Raw genomic sequence first — 17,118 nt, 5'->3', positions numbered from 1 at the left:
CACCGAAAGAATAAAAAGAGTATCTACCGACTGGGAAAGAGTTTTTGCCTATGACAATTTCGATCAGTGTCTGATCTCTAAAATCTACATGATACTGCAAAAACTCAACAAAAAGACAAATAACCCAATTAAAAAATGGGCAAAGGATAGGAACAAGCACTTCACCAAAGAAGACATTCAGGAGTCTAACAGATACATGAGGAAATGCTCACAATCATTAGCCATTACAGAAATGCAAATCAAAACTACAAGGAGATAGCATCTTACCCCAACAAGGCTGGCATTAATTCAAAAAACACAAACTAACAAATGTTGGAGAGGTTGTGGAGAGACTGGAACACTTATACACTGCTGGTACAACCATTTTAGTAATTGATAAGGCACTTCCTTAGAAAGCTAGAAATAGAACTACCATACTATCCAGAAATTCCACTCCTTGGAATATATCCTAGAGAAGTCAGAGCCTTCACACGAACACCCATGTTCATTGCAGCACTGTTTGCAATAGCAAAAAGATGGAAGCAACCAAGGTGCCCATCAAGAGATGAGTGGATAAATAAATTATGGTACATTCACATAATGGAATACTATGCAGTGATTAAAAACAATCATGAATCCATGAAACATCCTATAGCATGGAGCAATCTGGAAGCCATTTATGCTGAGTGAAATTACTCAGTTGTAAAAGAACAAATATTGTTTGAGACCATTATTATAAGAACTCAAGAAAAAGTTTAAACACAGAAGAAAATATTATTTGATGGTTATGAGGGTGGGGGGGAGGGAAGAGGGGTATTCACTAATTAGGGGTACTGACTTAATTCGCTAATTAAGAACTATTTTAGGTGAAAGGAAAGACAAAAAATACAGGGGAGGTCAGCACAACTTGACTACACCAAAAGCAAAGAAGTTTCCTGAGTACAACCAAACACTTCAAAGGCCAGAGTAGCAGGGATGGGGGTATGGAGACCATGGTTTCAGGGGACATCTAGGTCAATTGGCATAATAAAATCTATTAAGAAAACATTCTGCATCCCACTTTGGAGAGTGGCGTCTGGGGTCTTAAATGCTAGCAGCGGACATCTAGGATGCATCAACTTGTCTCAACCCACCTGGAGCAAAGGAGAATGAAGAACTCCAAAGACACGAGGTAAATATGAGTGCAAGAGACAGAAAAGGCCACATAAACCAGAGACTACATCAGCCAGAGACTGGAAAGACTACATGGTGCCCTGCTACCCCCCTATGACTGCCCTGACAGGAAACACAACAGAGAATCCCTGACGGGTCAGGAGAACAGTGAGATGCAGACCTTAAATTCTCATAAAAAGACCAGATTTAATGGTCTGACTGAGACTGGAGGAACCCCAGAGGTCTTGGGTCCCAGGACTCTCTGTTAGCACATGACTGGAACCGTTCCTGAAGACAACTCTTCAGACAGGGATTGGACTGGAGTATAAGACAGAAAATGATAGTGCTGAGGAGTGAGCTTCTTGGCTCAAGTAAACACATGAGACTATGTGGGCATCTCCTGTATGGAGGATAGATGAGAAGACAGAGGGGGACAGAAGCTGGCTGAATGGACAAGGGCAATATAGGGCGGAGAGGAGGAGTGTGCTGTCTCATTTGGGGGGAAAGCAGCTGGAAGTACATAGCAAGGTATGCATGAGTTTTTGTATGAGAGACTGACTTGATTCACAAACTCTCATTTAAATCAAAGTTTAAAAAAAAGCAAACAAACAAAAAACAGAAAATGCAATGAAAATAAGATTCAGAAGACCCCTACCATCCTTATAAAAACACTTACAACAATATACACACATAATTACTGATGTAGAGTGTAATACGTTTTCCATTGGATGAAGTCTGCGCTTCAACAGAATAACACAAGAAAACATTGAAAGAGAAACAAGAAAATTTAATTTGAGATCTAAAATATGATGATTGAAATATATTTGGATGAACATAATGAAAACAATCCATTCATATGTGTTTTATAATTTGTCTTTAGTCTGGAACTAAAGAGAAAGTAATTATATATACTAAAAATATTATTAAGCAGCCTTTGCCTTTTTCAAAATTCATTAAAACAATATTACGTATTGAATATCAAATACAAAATTTTCATCGTTTCTTGAAGACCCTATTAAAGGCATGTTTTACTTCTTTGTTCCTCAAACTGTAAATGAAAGGGTTCAGCATGGGGATGACTAAAGTGTAAAACACGGACGCCATTTTGTCAGTATCAGAGGAACGAGCAGATTTAGGCTGAAGATACATAAATAACAGAGTTCCATAGAACACGACCACCACTGTCAGATGAGAACCACACGTGGAGAAAGCTTTTTTCCTGCCCTCAGCAGAATTCATTTGAAATATAGCTGTCAGAATCAGCACGTAGGAGACCAGGACTACCAGAAGGGAGGAAATCAAATTAAGTGTTGAAAATACTATGATCAACAATTCTATTTCTTGCGCATTTGAGCAGAGTAAAGCTATCAAGAGAGCATCATCACAGTAGAAATGACTGATGATGTTAGAGCCACAGAAGGTCGATATAAAAATCTTACTGGTGCCCATCAGGGACAGAAAGGTGCTGTAGAGATATGGAATGCCCACGAGTGCATAGCAAAGTTTCTGGGACATGATAACATTGTAGAGCAGGGGGTTACAGATGGCTGCATAGCGGTCATAGGCCATGGCTGATAGGATGAAGAGCTCACTGATAATGAACAGAATGAAAAAAGCCATTTGTGTGGCACATGCATAATAGGATATGGTATTTTGATCCACAACAAAACCTGCTAGCATCTTGGGATAAATAGCAGTAGAATTACCAAGATCAATGAAGGCCAGGTGTCTGATAAAAAAATACATAGGTGTCTGTAGGTGGGAGTCTGCCTTGGTCAAGATGATCAGGCCCATGTTTCCAACCACTGTGATGAAGTAGATGACAAGGAAGGCTGCAAATAGGGGGAGACGCAGCTCAGGGCGCCTTGTGACTCCCACTAGAATGAATTCAGTCAGTACTGTTAGATTCTGTGGGCCCATTTAATCCAGTTCTCTCTTCTGGGAAAAAACAGAGGCATTGGTATTAGCCTTCACGAAGTATTTATCTAAACAAATTATACTTGTTACAGACGGAATGGAAACCTTTTCTTCATACTAGAGGATGGAAAAGTAATTGCTACATCTGATTTTACCTAAAATGAACTGCAGAAGGTCCCACTTCCCATGATTGGAGGATACTTCTGAAACATTATAGTCTGGTAAAACAAACCAAACCCACTGCTGTTGAGTCGATTCTGACTCATCGCAACTCTAGAGGACAGAGTAGAGATTCCAAGGAGTGCCTGGTAGATTTGAACCATCAACCTTTTGGAGAGCAGCCATAGTTCTTAACCACTACACCTCCAGGGTTTCTGATATAACGTAGATTACACTTGAAACTGATTCAGCAATGTTTGCAGAGTATGCATTTATAATAAAACCATGCAGTTGTTAATACTGAGAAAATAATCTTAATTTTATCTACACAATGACACCATGGTTTTCTTTAGTATACTTCCATTTTCGATTCAGAAACCTTATGAGATTTTGCTATTCTTGTAGAGAGAGGCAGAGATAACGTGAAGTTAATGAAGCTTCAGTTTGAGCTTCTTTAAAGGCCTTGAGTGGGGACTTAGCAATGCAGTCACATAGTGATATATCTTGTAAAACCTGGGAAGGAACACGTTTCTTCTTTTGTTGGTGTTTGTGATTTTAGCACAATGTTTACAATTTTAAAATGTTTTATTACTTTTTCCAACTAAATAATCATGTTTATGGTCAGTTTAAATTTATAATTTTATTAATGTATTCTTATATTGTTTTTTGTTGCTAGCTACCATTGAGTCTATTTTAGGCTCATAGTAACCCATGTGACAGAGTAAAAGTGCCTTGTAGGCTTTCTCGGCTTTAATCATTATGGAAGCAGCTCATGAGGTCTTTTTCCCTCGGAGCTGCTAGATGGGTTCGAACCATCAAAATTTTGGTTAGCAGCTGAGCACTTAACTATCGTGCCATCAGGACTCCCTAAAAAAAAAAATCATAATTTTTATAAGCTTCAAGAACCACAAGATCCAGCTCAATATCCACTAAAATCTAGGTTTATATCAGTATTCAAAGATTTTGAGTATTTCATTTTATGTGCTTTATTAAGTTTAATATAACATTGAGGTGATGATGGAATCTATATGGCATATAAAATATATGTGCATTTATTGTATCATATATTGCCTTTTTTTTTTCCTGGAAACTGTATAATAGAGAAATGAAAGAGAACACCACCGTGATTTTCAAGTATATCACTGGTAAGTCTCAGCCCTGTCATCTCTTCTGGTTATATAAGAAAGTCAGTAAAAAAAGGGAAAGTGTCCTGAATGGAGCTAGTGAAGGTGCCATAGTCCAAACCACCTGGATTCCCTTTTAACCATCTCTGACATTCAGGGAGGAGGCCTGGTGGATAACACAGGGGTTAAACTCTGGGCTGCTAACTGAGAGGTTAGCAGCTAGCTGCTCCTTAGGAGAAAGATGTGGCTGTCTGCTTCCATAAAGATTACAGCCTTAGAAACCCTATGGGGTAGTTCTACTCCACAGTCACTTTGCAGCAGTTTTCTGGTAAGGATGATTCTCAGTTGCATGACACCCAGAGTGGCAGCCATCAAGGAATCCGCTAAATCTTGGTGTCAATTTCGGTGGCTTGATCCAGAAAATTGGGGGGCAGGGGCAAGACAAGACTGGAGTTTGCTAGCCACCTCCACCCTTTCTTCCTAGGTAAACTTGTCTGCTGTTTCTCCACTGAGTCCCACTCTCCCTTCCAGCTCTCTATTCACCACTACATAAGAACGATAAGCCTACGTCTGGACAATTTTACCTGGAATTTACTAATCTCAGGACCTGCTATCATAGGATTTTGCTGTAGGATAGGAGATTCACTGCACTGAGCAAAGGGATTCAGAACTCAGTACCAAGGCTACCACTTTGAGATTTTCAACGTTTTCCTAAATATCATCCTAGTGTGTTTTGAGTCAATCCCCTTTTTCACTGTCAGTTACTGCCACTCTCTAAGATATCTGGATTCTTTTACTCCTTCCATTCTTCTTGCGTGAAGAAGAGTATCTATGACTTGCTCTGAACATCTTAATGTATACATTTGAGACACCTCCATTCTAAGCAGAGAAGAAACGAAAGCATGGACACGTGGTGATATAATGTAGGACTGATTTTGGGTTTAGTGTATTCTCCACATTTCTGTAACTTTTAAAAAAAAAACATGCAAAGTACTTTTCAGTCTACTCAGTTTGTAATGCCTACTTTGAAAAATCAGACCCATTTGTAGACAATCTACTAAGGAAAACACACAACATACAAACCATACAACAATAGCACTGAACATGACAAAAGGCCATATTTTTGCATTGTTAATGCTTATCTTAAAAGTATTTCTGGTTTAGCAATTATTGCATGGTTCATACTTATACTAAGTATATTTATTTCTTAGCAAATATTTGTACACAAAGAACATTTGTTATTAACCAAATATTGCATAGGACATATTTATACTCTAAAAATAATTATCTTTTGATACCTAAAATTCAAATTAACTAGATGCTCAGGAAGTTCTAACTTTACCAAGTTCATTTAGGTGAGGTTGATGATGAGTTATTCAGATATTCTCAACTCTTTCTTCACTTGTATGTGAATTATCTCAATAGTACCCAAATGCCACAAGCAGCTCATACAAATCAAAGAGATTTGGGGCATATACTCAGGTAAAAGAACATAATGGCCACCATAAGGACCCCGGAAGCCCCAGTTAATAAAGGTGGTAATGAATATCTGTGGTATACTTGAAGGGATGAGCTATATGCTGCCATAAGAGTGTCTACAGTCAGAAGTCATGGGTTATGGGAAATTACCAGGACCCAGATGGTAATCCCAGTGAAGGACAATTTTTACCCACTCACCTTTAATAAAAAATTGGATTTTCTTCTTCCAAGATATTACTTCTTTTTCTTTGGTAGGAAGGATTTATGGCTGTTCTCCCCTTTTGCAATGTTCCCTGAGGAAGTAGGGTATAATTGGTTGATTATGTCAAATTATCTGAGAGACTTAAAAAAAAATATCGACTTTATGTGCTTTCTAATTGACTAGGACACCCTACATATTCCCCAGTCGGAAAAGGTAAGACGCAATTGCAGGTAAGGAAAAAAAAATGCAAATGATCTGTACTATACCATGGAGTCCTGCACGTTGGAAAGGTACCTCACTCTTACCATTGAAGTTACAATGGGGGAAAAACAGTTCAATTCCATTAAAACTGGAGAAGTCGTAAAGTCCTGCAGAAATAGTAACTTACATTATCACCATTTCTGTGTGCATGTAGATTCTTTTTAGGGTCTTTGACCTCCTGGGATCCGGATTAACATATTTCATCAGATTTGGAAAATGATTTGCTGATATGTTCTCAAATAGATTTTCTGTCTGCTATGCTTGTCTTCTTGTGGAGTTCTAATTATATGTATTTTACATCACATAGTATCGCACCATAGAAATAACAAATTACTCATTTTTCATCTGTTTTTTCTTTTATTATTAATACTTAAGTGTGGATCGTTCATATTGCTCTGTATTCAAATTCACTGATGTTCTTTCTCTTCAATGTCCAATCTTCTTTTAAGCCTATCCATTAAAAATTTCATTCCAATATATCAAGCAAACAATAAGCAAAAAAGAGCAGGAGTAGCAATATTAATTTCTGACAAAATAGACTTTAAAGTTAAATCCACCACAAAGGATAAACATGGACACTACATAATGATTAATGGGACGATTGACCAGGAAGATATAACCATATTAAATATTTATGCACCCAATGACAGGGCTGCAAGATACATAAAAAAAAAACTTTAACGGAACTGAAAAGTGAGATAGACACCTCCACAATTATAGTAGGGGACTTCAACACACCACTTTTGGAGAAGGACGGGACATCCAGTAAGAAGCTCAATAGAGGCAAGGAAGACCTAATAGCTAAAATCAAACAACTTGACCTCATTGACTTATACAGAACAATCCTCCCAACTGCTGCAAAGTATACTTTTTTTTCTAGCACACATGGAACATTCTCTAGAATAGACCACATATTAGGTCATAAAACAAACCTTTGCAGAATCCAAAACATCAAAATATTACAAAGCATCTTCTCAGACCACAAGGCCATAAAAGTGGAAATCAATACCAGAAAAATTAGGGAAAAGAAATCAAATACTTGGAAACTGAACAATACCCTGCTCAAAAAAGATTAAGTTATACAAGACATTAAGGAGGGAATAAAGAAATTCATAGAATGCAACAAGAATGAAAATACTTCCTATCAAAACCTCTGGGACACAGCAAAAGCAGTGCTCAGAGGTCAATTTATATCAATAAATGCACACATACAAAAAGAAGAAAGAGCCAAAATCAGAGAACTGTCCCTACAACTTGAACAAATAGAAAGTGAGCAACAAAAGAATCCATCAGGCACCAGAAGAAAACAAATAATAAAAATTAGAGCTGAACTAAATGAATTAGAGAACAGAAAAACAATTGAAAGAATTAACAAAGCTAAAAGCTGGTTCTTCAAAAAATTAACAAAATTGATAAACCATTGGCCAGACTGACTAAAGAAGTATAGGAAAGGAAACAAATAACCCAAATAAGAAATGAGATGGGCCACATCACAACAGACTCAACTGAAATTAAAAGAATCATATCACATTACTACAAAAAATTGTACTCTAACAAATTTGCAAACCGAGAAGAAATGGATGAATTCCTAGAAAAACACTACCTACCTAAACTAACACAATCAGAAGTAGAACAACTAAATAGACCCATAACAAAAAAAGAGATTGAAATGGTAATCCAAAAACTCCCAACAAAAAAAAGCCCTGGCCCCGATGGCTTTACTACAGCGTTCTACCAAACTTTCAGGGAAAGTAATACCACTACTACTAAAGGTATTTCAAAGCATAGAAAATGACGGAATACTGCCTAACTCGTTCTATGAAGCCACGATATTCCTGATTCCAAAACTAGGTAAAGACATCCCAAAAAAAAGAAAATTACCGACCTAAATCCCTCATGAACATAGATGCAAAAATCCTCAACAAAATTCCAGCCAATAGAATTCAACAACATATCAAAAAAATAATCTACCACGACCAAGTGGGATTTATACCAGGTATGCAAGGCTGGTTTAATATTAGAAAAACCATTAATGTAACCCACCATATAAATAAAACAAAAGACAAAAACCACATGATCTTGGTGTCAATTGATGCAGAAAAGGCATTTGACAAAGTCCAACACCCATTTATGATAAAAACTCTCAGCAAAATAGGAATTGAAGGAAAATTCCTCAACATAATGAACGGCATTTATACAAAGCCAACAGCCAACATCACTCTAAATGGAGAGAGCCTGAAAGCATTTCCCTTGAGAACGGGAACCAGACAAGGATACCCTTTATCACCGCTCTTATTCAACATTGTACTAGAGGTCCTAGCCAGAGCAATTAGGCTTGACAAAGAAATAAAGGGCATCCGGATTGGCAAGGAGGAAGTCAAATGATCTCTATTTGCAGATGACATGATTTTATACACAGAAAACCCTAAGGAATCCTCCAGAAAACTACTGCAACTAATAGAAGAGTTTGGCAGAGTCTCAGGTTATAAGATAAACATACAAAAATCACTTGGATTCCTCTACATCAACAAAAAGAACATTGAAGAGGAAATCACCAAATCAATACCATTCACAGTAGCCCCCAAGAAGATAAAATACTTAGGAATAAATCTTACCAAAGATGTAAAAGACCTATATAAGAAAACTACAAAGTATTAATAGAAGAAACTAAAAAGGACCTACTTAAGTGGAAAAACATACCTTGCTCATGGATAGGAAGACTTAACATAGTAAAAATGTCTATTCTACCAAAAGCCATCTATACATACAATGCACTTCCAATCCAAATTCCAATGTCATTTTTTAATGTGATGGAGAAACAAATCACCAACTTCATATGGAAGGGAAAGAAGCCTCAGATAAGTAAAGCATTACTGAAAAAGAAGAAAGTGGGAGGCCTCACTCTACCTAATTTCAGAACCTATTATACAGCCACAGTAGTCAAAACAGCCTGGTACTGGTACAACAACAGGCACATAGACCAGTAGAACAGAATTGAGAACCCAGATATAAATTCATCCACGTATGAGCAGCTGATATTTGACAAAGGCCCAGTGTCAGTTAATTGGGGAAGAGATAGTCTTTTTAACAAATGGTGCTGGCATAACTGGATATCCATTTGCAAAAAAATGAAACAGGACCCATACCTCACACCATGCACAAAAACTAACTTCAAGTGGATCAAAGACCTAAACATAAAGACTAAAGTGATAAAGATCATGGAAGAAAAAATAGGGACAACGTTAGGAGCCCTAATACAAGGCATAAACAGAATACAAAACATTACCAAAAATGACGTAGAGAAACCAGATGACTGGGAGCTCCTAAAAATCAAACACCTATGCTCATCTAAAGGCTTCATCAAAAGAGTAAAAAGACCACCTACAGAGTGGGAAAGAATTTTCAGCTATGACATCTCCGACCAGCACCTGATCTCTAAAATCTATACGATTCTGTTAAAACTCAACCACAAAAAGGCAAACAACCCAATCAAGAAGTGGGCAAAGGATATGAACACGCACTTCACTAAAGAAGATATTCAGGCAACTAACAGATACATGAGAAAATGCTCTCGATCATTAGCCATTAGAGAAATGCAAATTAAAACTACGATGAGATTCCATCTCACTCCAACAAGGCTGGCATTAATCCAAAAAACACAAAGTAATACATGTTGGAGAGGCTGCGGAGAGATTGGAACTCTTATACACTGCTGGTGGGAATGTAAAATGGTACAACCACTTTGGAAATCTATCTGGCATTTTCTTAAACAGTTAGAAAAAGAACTACCATACAATCCAGAAATCCCACTCCTTGGACTATAAAAAAAAAAAAAATTACCCTAGAGAAATAAGAGCCTTCACACAAACAGATATATGCACACCCATGTTTATTGCAGCTCTCTTTACAATAGCAAAAAGCTGGAAGCAACCAAGGTGTCCATCAACGGATGAATGGTTAAATAAATTGTGGTATATTCACACAATGAATTACTATGCATCGATAAAGAACAGTGATGAATCTGTGAAACATTTCATAACATGGAGGAGTCTGGAAGGCATTATGCTGAGCGAAATTAGTCAGAGGCAAAAGGACAAATATTGTATAAGACCACTATCATAAGATATTGAGAAATAGTATAAACTGAGAAGAACACATACTTTTGTGGTTATGAGGAGGGGAGGGAGGGAGGGTTGGAGAGGGTTATTCACCGATTAGTTAGTAGATAAGAACTACTTTAGGTGAAGGGAAGGACAATACTCAATACACAGAAGGTCAGCTCTACTAGACTGGACAAAAAGCAAAGAAGTTTCCGGGATCAACTGAATGCTTCAAAGGTCAGCAGAGCAAGGGCGGGGGTTTGGGAACTATGGCTTAAGGGACTTCTAAGTCAATTGGCAAAATAAATCTATTATGAAAACATTCTGCATCCCACTTTGAAATGTGGCGTCTGGGGTCTTAAATGCTAACAAGCAGCCATCTAAGATGCATCAATTGGTCTCAACCCACCTGGATCAAAGGAGAATGAAGAACACCAAGGTCACATGATAACTATGAGCCCAATAGACCAAAAGGGCCACATAAACCGGAGACTTACATCATCCTGAGACCAGAAGAACTAGATGGTGCCTGGCCACAACCGATGACTACCCTGACAGGGAGCACAGCGGAGAACCCCTGAGGGAGCAGGAGATCAGTGGGATGCAGACCTCAAATTCTCATAAAAAGTCCAGACTTAACGGTCTGACTGAGACAGAGGAATCCCGGCGATCATGGTCCCCAAACCTTCTGTTGGCCCAGGACAGGAACCATTCCCGAAGACAATACATCAGACATGGAAGGGACAGGACAATGGGTAGGAGAGAGAAGCTGATAAAGAGTGAGCTACTTGTATCAGGTGGACACTTGAGACTGTGTTGGCATCTCCTGTCTGGAGGGGAGATAGAAGAGTAGAGAGGGTTAGAAACTGGCAAAATTATCATGAAAGGAGAGACTGGAAGGGCTGACTCATTAGGGAGAGAGTAAGCGGGAGTATGGAGTAAGGTGTATATAAGCTTATATGTGACAGACTGACTTGATTTGTAAACGTTCACTTAAAGCTCAATAAAAACTAAAAAAAAAAAAAATATTCATTCCAGATATCATATCCAGCTCTGAGAACTCAATATAGTCTTTTTTATAATTTCTATTTTTATTATTTATGTTCACGTTTATGTACCAGGAGCCCTGGTAGCCCAGTGGTTTAGTGCTCGGCAGCCATTCGACAGGTCAGTGGGAGAAATATGTGGCATTCAACTACTGTAAATATTACAACCTTAGAAACATTATGGGGCAGTTCTAGTCTGTCTTGTAGGGTCTCTACGAGTTGGAATCGACTTGATGGCAATGGGTTTGGTTTTGGTTTTTGGTTTTACCTTTAAATGCTTGCAAACATTTATAATTTTTAAAATCCTTTTTTTTTTTCTTCTGCTAATTCTATCATTTCTGTTATTCCTGAGTCTGTTGGGTGATTTTTCTCATAGTTACAGGTACCATCTTCCTACTTCTTGAATTTGCCAATAAATTACCAGTGTTGTGTGTTGTTTTGACCAGCAGTTTATCTACTCTTTTTGATGCTTACTTTTGAGCTCTGTTAGTTTGGAGTTTAGTGAAGCATTGCCTCTAGAGTTATTTTGAGTCTTCTCCTTTCTGGTGTCTCCACTGAATAGCTTAGGTATTCAATGGCTACCTCACTCTGGTTTGGCACAACCTATGGCAACCCAGGTGAACCATGGTAATTTTTCATCCTCCAAACCCCTGGTAGTTTCTCTTTTCCTGGTAATTGTCCTTTGCCTTGCTATAAGATTAAGGCTAATCCCAAATCTCACAGGAACCCTATGCAGATTTCTTACTCACTTTCTTTGCCTAGATCTCTCCACTCTGCTACTGAGTGTTGAATATTACAGCCACCTCAGTCTTTCCAGAATGATTTTGTTTCCTCATCTTACAGTGACTATTGTTCTCTACTTGTCCCACCCTGCCTCATGTCAAACCAAAACCACACCCGTTGCCAGAGTCAATTCCCACTCATGGCGACCCCATGTGTTATAGGCTGGTAGAACTACTCCATAAGGTTTTCTTGGGTATAATCTTTACAGAAACAGATCGCCAGGCCTTTCTTTTGCAATGCTGCTGGGTGGGTTCCAACTGCCAACTTTAGGTTATTAATGGAGCCCCAGCCATCTGCACCACCCAAGGAACAATAAATTTGCTTCTTCGCTCACATACCCAGTCCTGTGCTGCCAGTGAGTTGTGTGTGGTGAAAACATACATAACAGAACATCCACCATTTCAAAAATTTCAACATGTACAATTTAGTGACATTGATTACATTCTTGAAATTGTGCAACTATTCTCACTAGTTATCCTTTCCCAAATTGTTGCACCACCCTTCACATAAATTCAGTGCCTCCTAAGCGAACCCTCCCCCCTTCCCTTCCACCCCTGTTAACCACTAATAATTTTTCAGTTCTGTATGTTCACTGGAAACCCCAGTGGCATAGGGGTTAAGTGCTGCTGCTGCTAACCAAAAGGTCGTCCGTTTGAACCCACCAGGTGCTCCTTGGAAACTCTGTGGGGCAGTTCTACTCTGTCCTATAGGGTCGCTATGAGTCAGAATCAACTTGACGGCAGTGGGTTTGGTTTTGGTTTTATACATTTACTTATTTCACATAAATTAATTCATACAACATATGTCCTTTTGCAACTCACTTGCTTCACTCAGCATGTTTTTAAGGTTCATCCATGAAGTGGCATGCATCAGGATTTCACTTTTCTTTATGGCTGAGTAGTATTCCATTGTGTGTATGTGTATACTCCATTTTGTTTATCTATTCATCTGCTGATGGACATCTCAGTTGTTTCCATCTTTTGGCTATTGTGAAAGGTGCTGCAATGAACATTGGTGTTGAGGTTTCTATTTGCATTCCTGCTTTCACTTCTTCTGAGTATGTGTCTAAAATATGGATTGTTGGGTCATATAGTAGCTCTGTGTTGACAGTGTCTGTACTAATTTACATTCCCGCAAGCAGTAGAAGAGGGTTTATGTTTCTCCACAACCTCGCCAATACCTGTTGTTTTCTTTTCTTTTTTTGATCATTGCCATTGCAATGGGAGTGAGGAGGTATCTCGTTATAGTTTTGATTTGCATCTCTCTAATGGCTAAAGAGGAAACTCTGGTGGCATAGTGGTTAAGTGCTATGGCTGCTAACCAAAAGATCAGCGGTTCAAATACCAGGCACTCCTTGGGAACTATACGCTGTAGTCCTACTCTGTCCTTTAGGACCGCTATGAATCAGAATCGACTCAATGGCAGTGGATTTTTTTTTTTTTTTTTTTTTTTGGTTTTAATGGCTAAAGAAAGCAGCCCTGGTGGTGTAGTGGTTAAAGTGCTCTGCCGCCAACCTAAAAGTCAATGATTTGAACCTACCAGCAGCTCCGAGGGAGAAGCATGTGGCAGTCTGCTTCTGTTAAGATTTCGGCCTTAGGAACACAATAGAACAGTTCTATTCTGTCACGTAGTGTCAACGTAAGTCAGAATCGACTCCATGGCAATGGGTTTAATAGCTAATGAAGCTGAGCATCTTATCACTATTGGCCATTTGACTGTCTGTTCAAATCCTTTGCCCATTTTTTGATTGGGTCATTTTTTCTTTTTATTGTTAAGTAGTAGAATTTCTCTTTTTTTACTATATTTTGGATATTAGGCCCTCATCAGATATGTTTCCTGAATATTTTCTCCTAATCAGAAGCAGAGTCATTAAAATCCAAAAATCTCGTTGTATAATAGACAAAAAGCCTTCAAGAAATGCACATCAGCCTGTTTTTAGCATACTCTTCATTTTTTTTGCCTCCCACAAAGCATCTTCCATTATTTACTATGATTTAACTATCAATTTAAAAGTAAGCTCCATACTTTTAAAGCACCCATTTAGCTATTGTCATATATGTGTTCTGGGAGGTATATTTTTCTAAAAATAAACCTCCAGACATATTTGGTAACCCCTTTGTCTTTTATGTGTAATGTAATGCAAAAAAAAAAAAAGTATGCAAAGAGTATTAATTTAAATTAAATTAATAAATTAAACATTAATTTAATGAGTGTAAAAATTGAATTTAAACCAAACTTCTAACAGGATTCTTCCAAAATCCATGCTGCATATTAAACTGAAAGTAGAGCTATGCGACTTGCAGAAATTTCTTTGCATGTTCTGTGTGTGTGTTGCTTCTAAAATTTTTTTTTTAATAGTAGCTCTTGTCATGCCTTATCTTGCACATTTGCATAAAGGAAAGGTTTGGCCACAACATAGTAATATAGTTAACCATGTATTATTTAAAAGACTCACTATTTTGTTGAAGACAATTATTTCTGATTACTGTTTCTATTATATTTTACTGAAAGCAACAGTTCTCCCACCTATTGCTTGATGTTTTCCTCAACTTTTTAGAACATTTTCTTTAATTGTACGCTTTAGGGAGCTACCTCAGCCATGGGCAAATGTGAAATCCCTTAAGAAACAGAGTATTTCCCAAGGCTTCATTTGTCACTGTGTAATGGCTGCTCAGTGATACTTCACTGGAGGCTGCTGTAGAAAGTATAGAGTACTCTCCCTTCCTTCCAAATTTGTCCTCTTAGAGAGAATAATTAAATGTGCTAATTTTTTATTTGTTATTATGTTGTTCTGTAAGTTATGTATTAATGACTAAGATTTACTTTCTAGTATTTTACCTGGAATTATATTTAACTATTTCGAAGGCACTGGGATCGGGACTGGGATTTACTATTTAAATATATAATGACTGTTTCAGCTAATCTGAAACTGAAATTATTTTTGAGTAAAAGATAAACAAAACAAAATTGGAAATGGACATGAAGTTTCTAAAGCTGAAATTTTAAAACCTTTTGGTAAGTTATTTATTCTGTTAAAATGTTTCCCTTTTTATTAAATGTCTTCAGACTGGTAATAAAGTTTACATATTAAATTAGATAAAGTCACATGAAGGTAAAGGATATGGGGGTTATTTAATGCAACTCCACATCCCACCATTCATTTCTCCTTTGCAACATCACCTCAAACGTGCAGCTTCTGAATAAATAATACAATTGAATTTTTAAATTCCATTCAGAAATACCATTTCCTTCATAATCTTCATAATAAAAACTTTAAAATTGATACACTTTTCTTGGGAAATGTCACTCAATTGATTCTTTAAAAACACAACTATAGGAATGCTTCCAGTTGATGTTAATATATACCAGATTTGCCTGTATCCATAACACACTTTCCTTTTTTTACACTAGATTTCAGGAAAAAAGAATTAACAAATGGCTGAAGAGGATTTGACAGTTGTTACTGAGTTTATTCTTTTAGGACTGACAGATCAGGCTGTATTGAAAATTGTGCTTTTTGGGTTGTTTCTGGTGATTTATGCCGTTACCTTGTTAGGGAACCTGGGCATGATCTTCTTAATCCACATCACTCCCAAGCTCCACACGCCCATGTATTTTTTCCTCAGCTGCCTTTCATTTGTAGACGCCTGCTATTCATCAGTTATTGCACCTAAAATGCTGATCAACTTCTTAGTTGTGAGGGAAACCATTTCGTTCTCCGCCTGTATAGTGCAGCACTTGTTTTTTGGGGTGTTCATTACCACAGAAGGATTCTTACTTTCAGTGATGGCCTATGACCGTGATGTGGCCATTGCGAATCCTTTGCTTTATACAACAGCCATGTCTAAGAGAAAGTGTGTAGGGCTGGTCGTTGGGTCTTGCATAGGCGGGATGATTAACTCACTGACACATACATGGGGAGACTGTCTTTCTGTGGACCAAACGTTGTCGACCACTTCTTCTGTGATGTTCTTCCACTGCTAAAGCTGTCATGCTCTGATACCTCCATGAATGAGTTGATGCTGTTAATCTTCTCTGGAGTCATTGCCATGACCACCTTCTTGATTGTGATCATTTCCTACATGTTCGTCCTTGTTGCTATACTGAGGATCCACTCAGCATCAGGCAGACGGAAAGCCTTCTCCACCTGCGCCTCTCACCTGACTGCTGTGACCATATTCTATGGTACCTTGGGCTTTAATTACATTCAGCCAAGTTCCCAGTATTCTGTAGAACAAGAGAAGATAGTTTCTGTGTTCTATACACTAGTGATTCCCATGTTAAACCCATTGATTTATAGTCTGAGAAACAAGGAAGTGAAGGATGCTGTGAAAAGAGTCATAGAAATGAAATACTGCCCCTGTTAATTTCAAGTCACTAGGAACAGTATGAGGGCTCTGCTGACACAATGATTAAGCACTGGGATGCTAACCAAAAGGTCTGTGGTTCAAACCTAGCAGCTGCTCCATAGAAGAAAAGACCTGATTATCTGCTCCCACAGAGGTCACAGCCTTGGAAACATTATAGGGCAGTTCTACTCTGTCCTGTAGGGTCGCTATGAAAAGATATCAACTGGATGTCATGCAACAACAAGAACAACATTAATAGTGTAACATTCCGCAAGCCAGTTCTCCATTTACTAACATTCAAATGATTTCAACGAATTCTAGAGTTTCTAATTATTATACAAATCATTTTTTTCTAAAAGTGACTTTTTAACCCAGAAAAACTAACCTAGAAAGTGGGAGTGACTTTCTGCATAGCTGTGTTTTAGAAAATGGTAGCTTAAAATTCAGCTCTCCTAAGACTGTAGGCCATTAATATTTGAATCTACCAGTCAATCCGCAGAATTGAGTATATCATTTCTGATATGTGAAGAACTGAATACAGACACACTAACATTTAGAAATGTATAT

The 17,118-nt window shown here is 37.8% G+C and overlaps 1 protein-coding gene and 1 pseudogene across 1 annotated transcript; one reads left to right on the top strand and one right to left on the bottom strand.

Moving 5' to 3' along the window:
- Window positions 1-1,356: 1,356 nt before the first annotated feature.
- LOC100668221 (olfactory receptor 8K5-like) lies at window positions 1,357-3,051 on the bottom strand. Its single transcript, XM_003422669.3, has one exon. The coding sequence runs from the start codon at window positions 3,049-3,051 to the stop codon at window positions 2,125-2,127; it is 927 nt and encodes a 308-aa protein (XP_003422717.3). The 3' UTR covers window positions 1,357-2,124.
- Window positions 3,052-15,637: 12,586 nt separating this feature from the next.
- On the top strand, window positions 15,638-16,569 carry LOC135231813 (olfactory receptor 5J3-like; annotated as a pseudogene).
- The last annotated feature ends 549 nt before the right edge of the window (window positions 16,570-17,118 follow it).

This window comes from Loxodonta africana, chromosome 7 (genome assembly GCF_030014295.1).
Source record: "Loxodonta africana isolate mLoxAfr1 chromosome 7, mLoxAfr1.hap2, whole genome shotgun sequence".
Taxonomy (NCBI): Eukaryota; Metazoa; Chordata; class Mammalia; order Proboscidea; family Elephantidae; genus Loxodonta; species Loxodonta africana.
The sequence above is the reverse complement of the archived record's forward strand: the minus strand, read 5'-3'. Positions and strand labels throughout refer to the sequence as shown.

What these genes read in the sequence shown, in the direction of transcription:
- LOC100668221 (XM_003422669.3), bottom strand. Translation starts at nt 3,051, where the DNA reads ATGGGCCCACAGAATCTAACAGTACTGACTGAATTCATTCTAGTGGGA.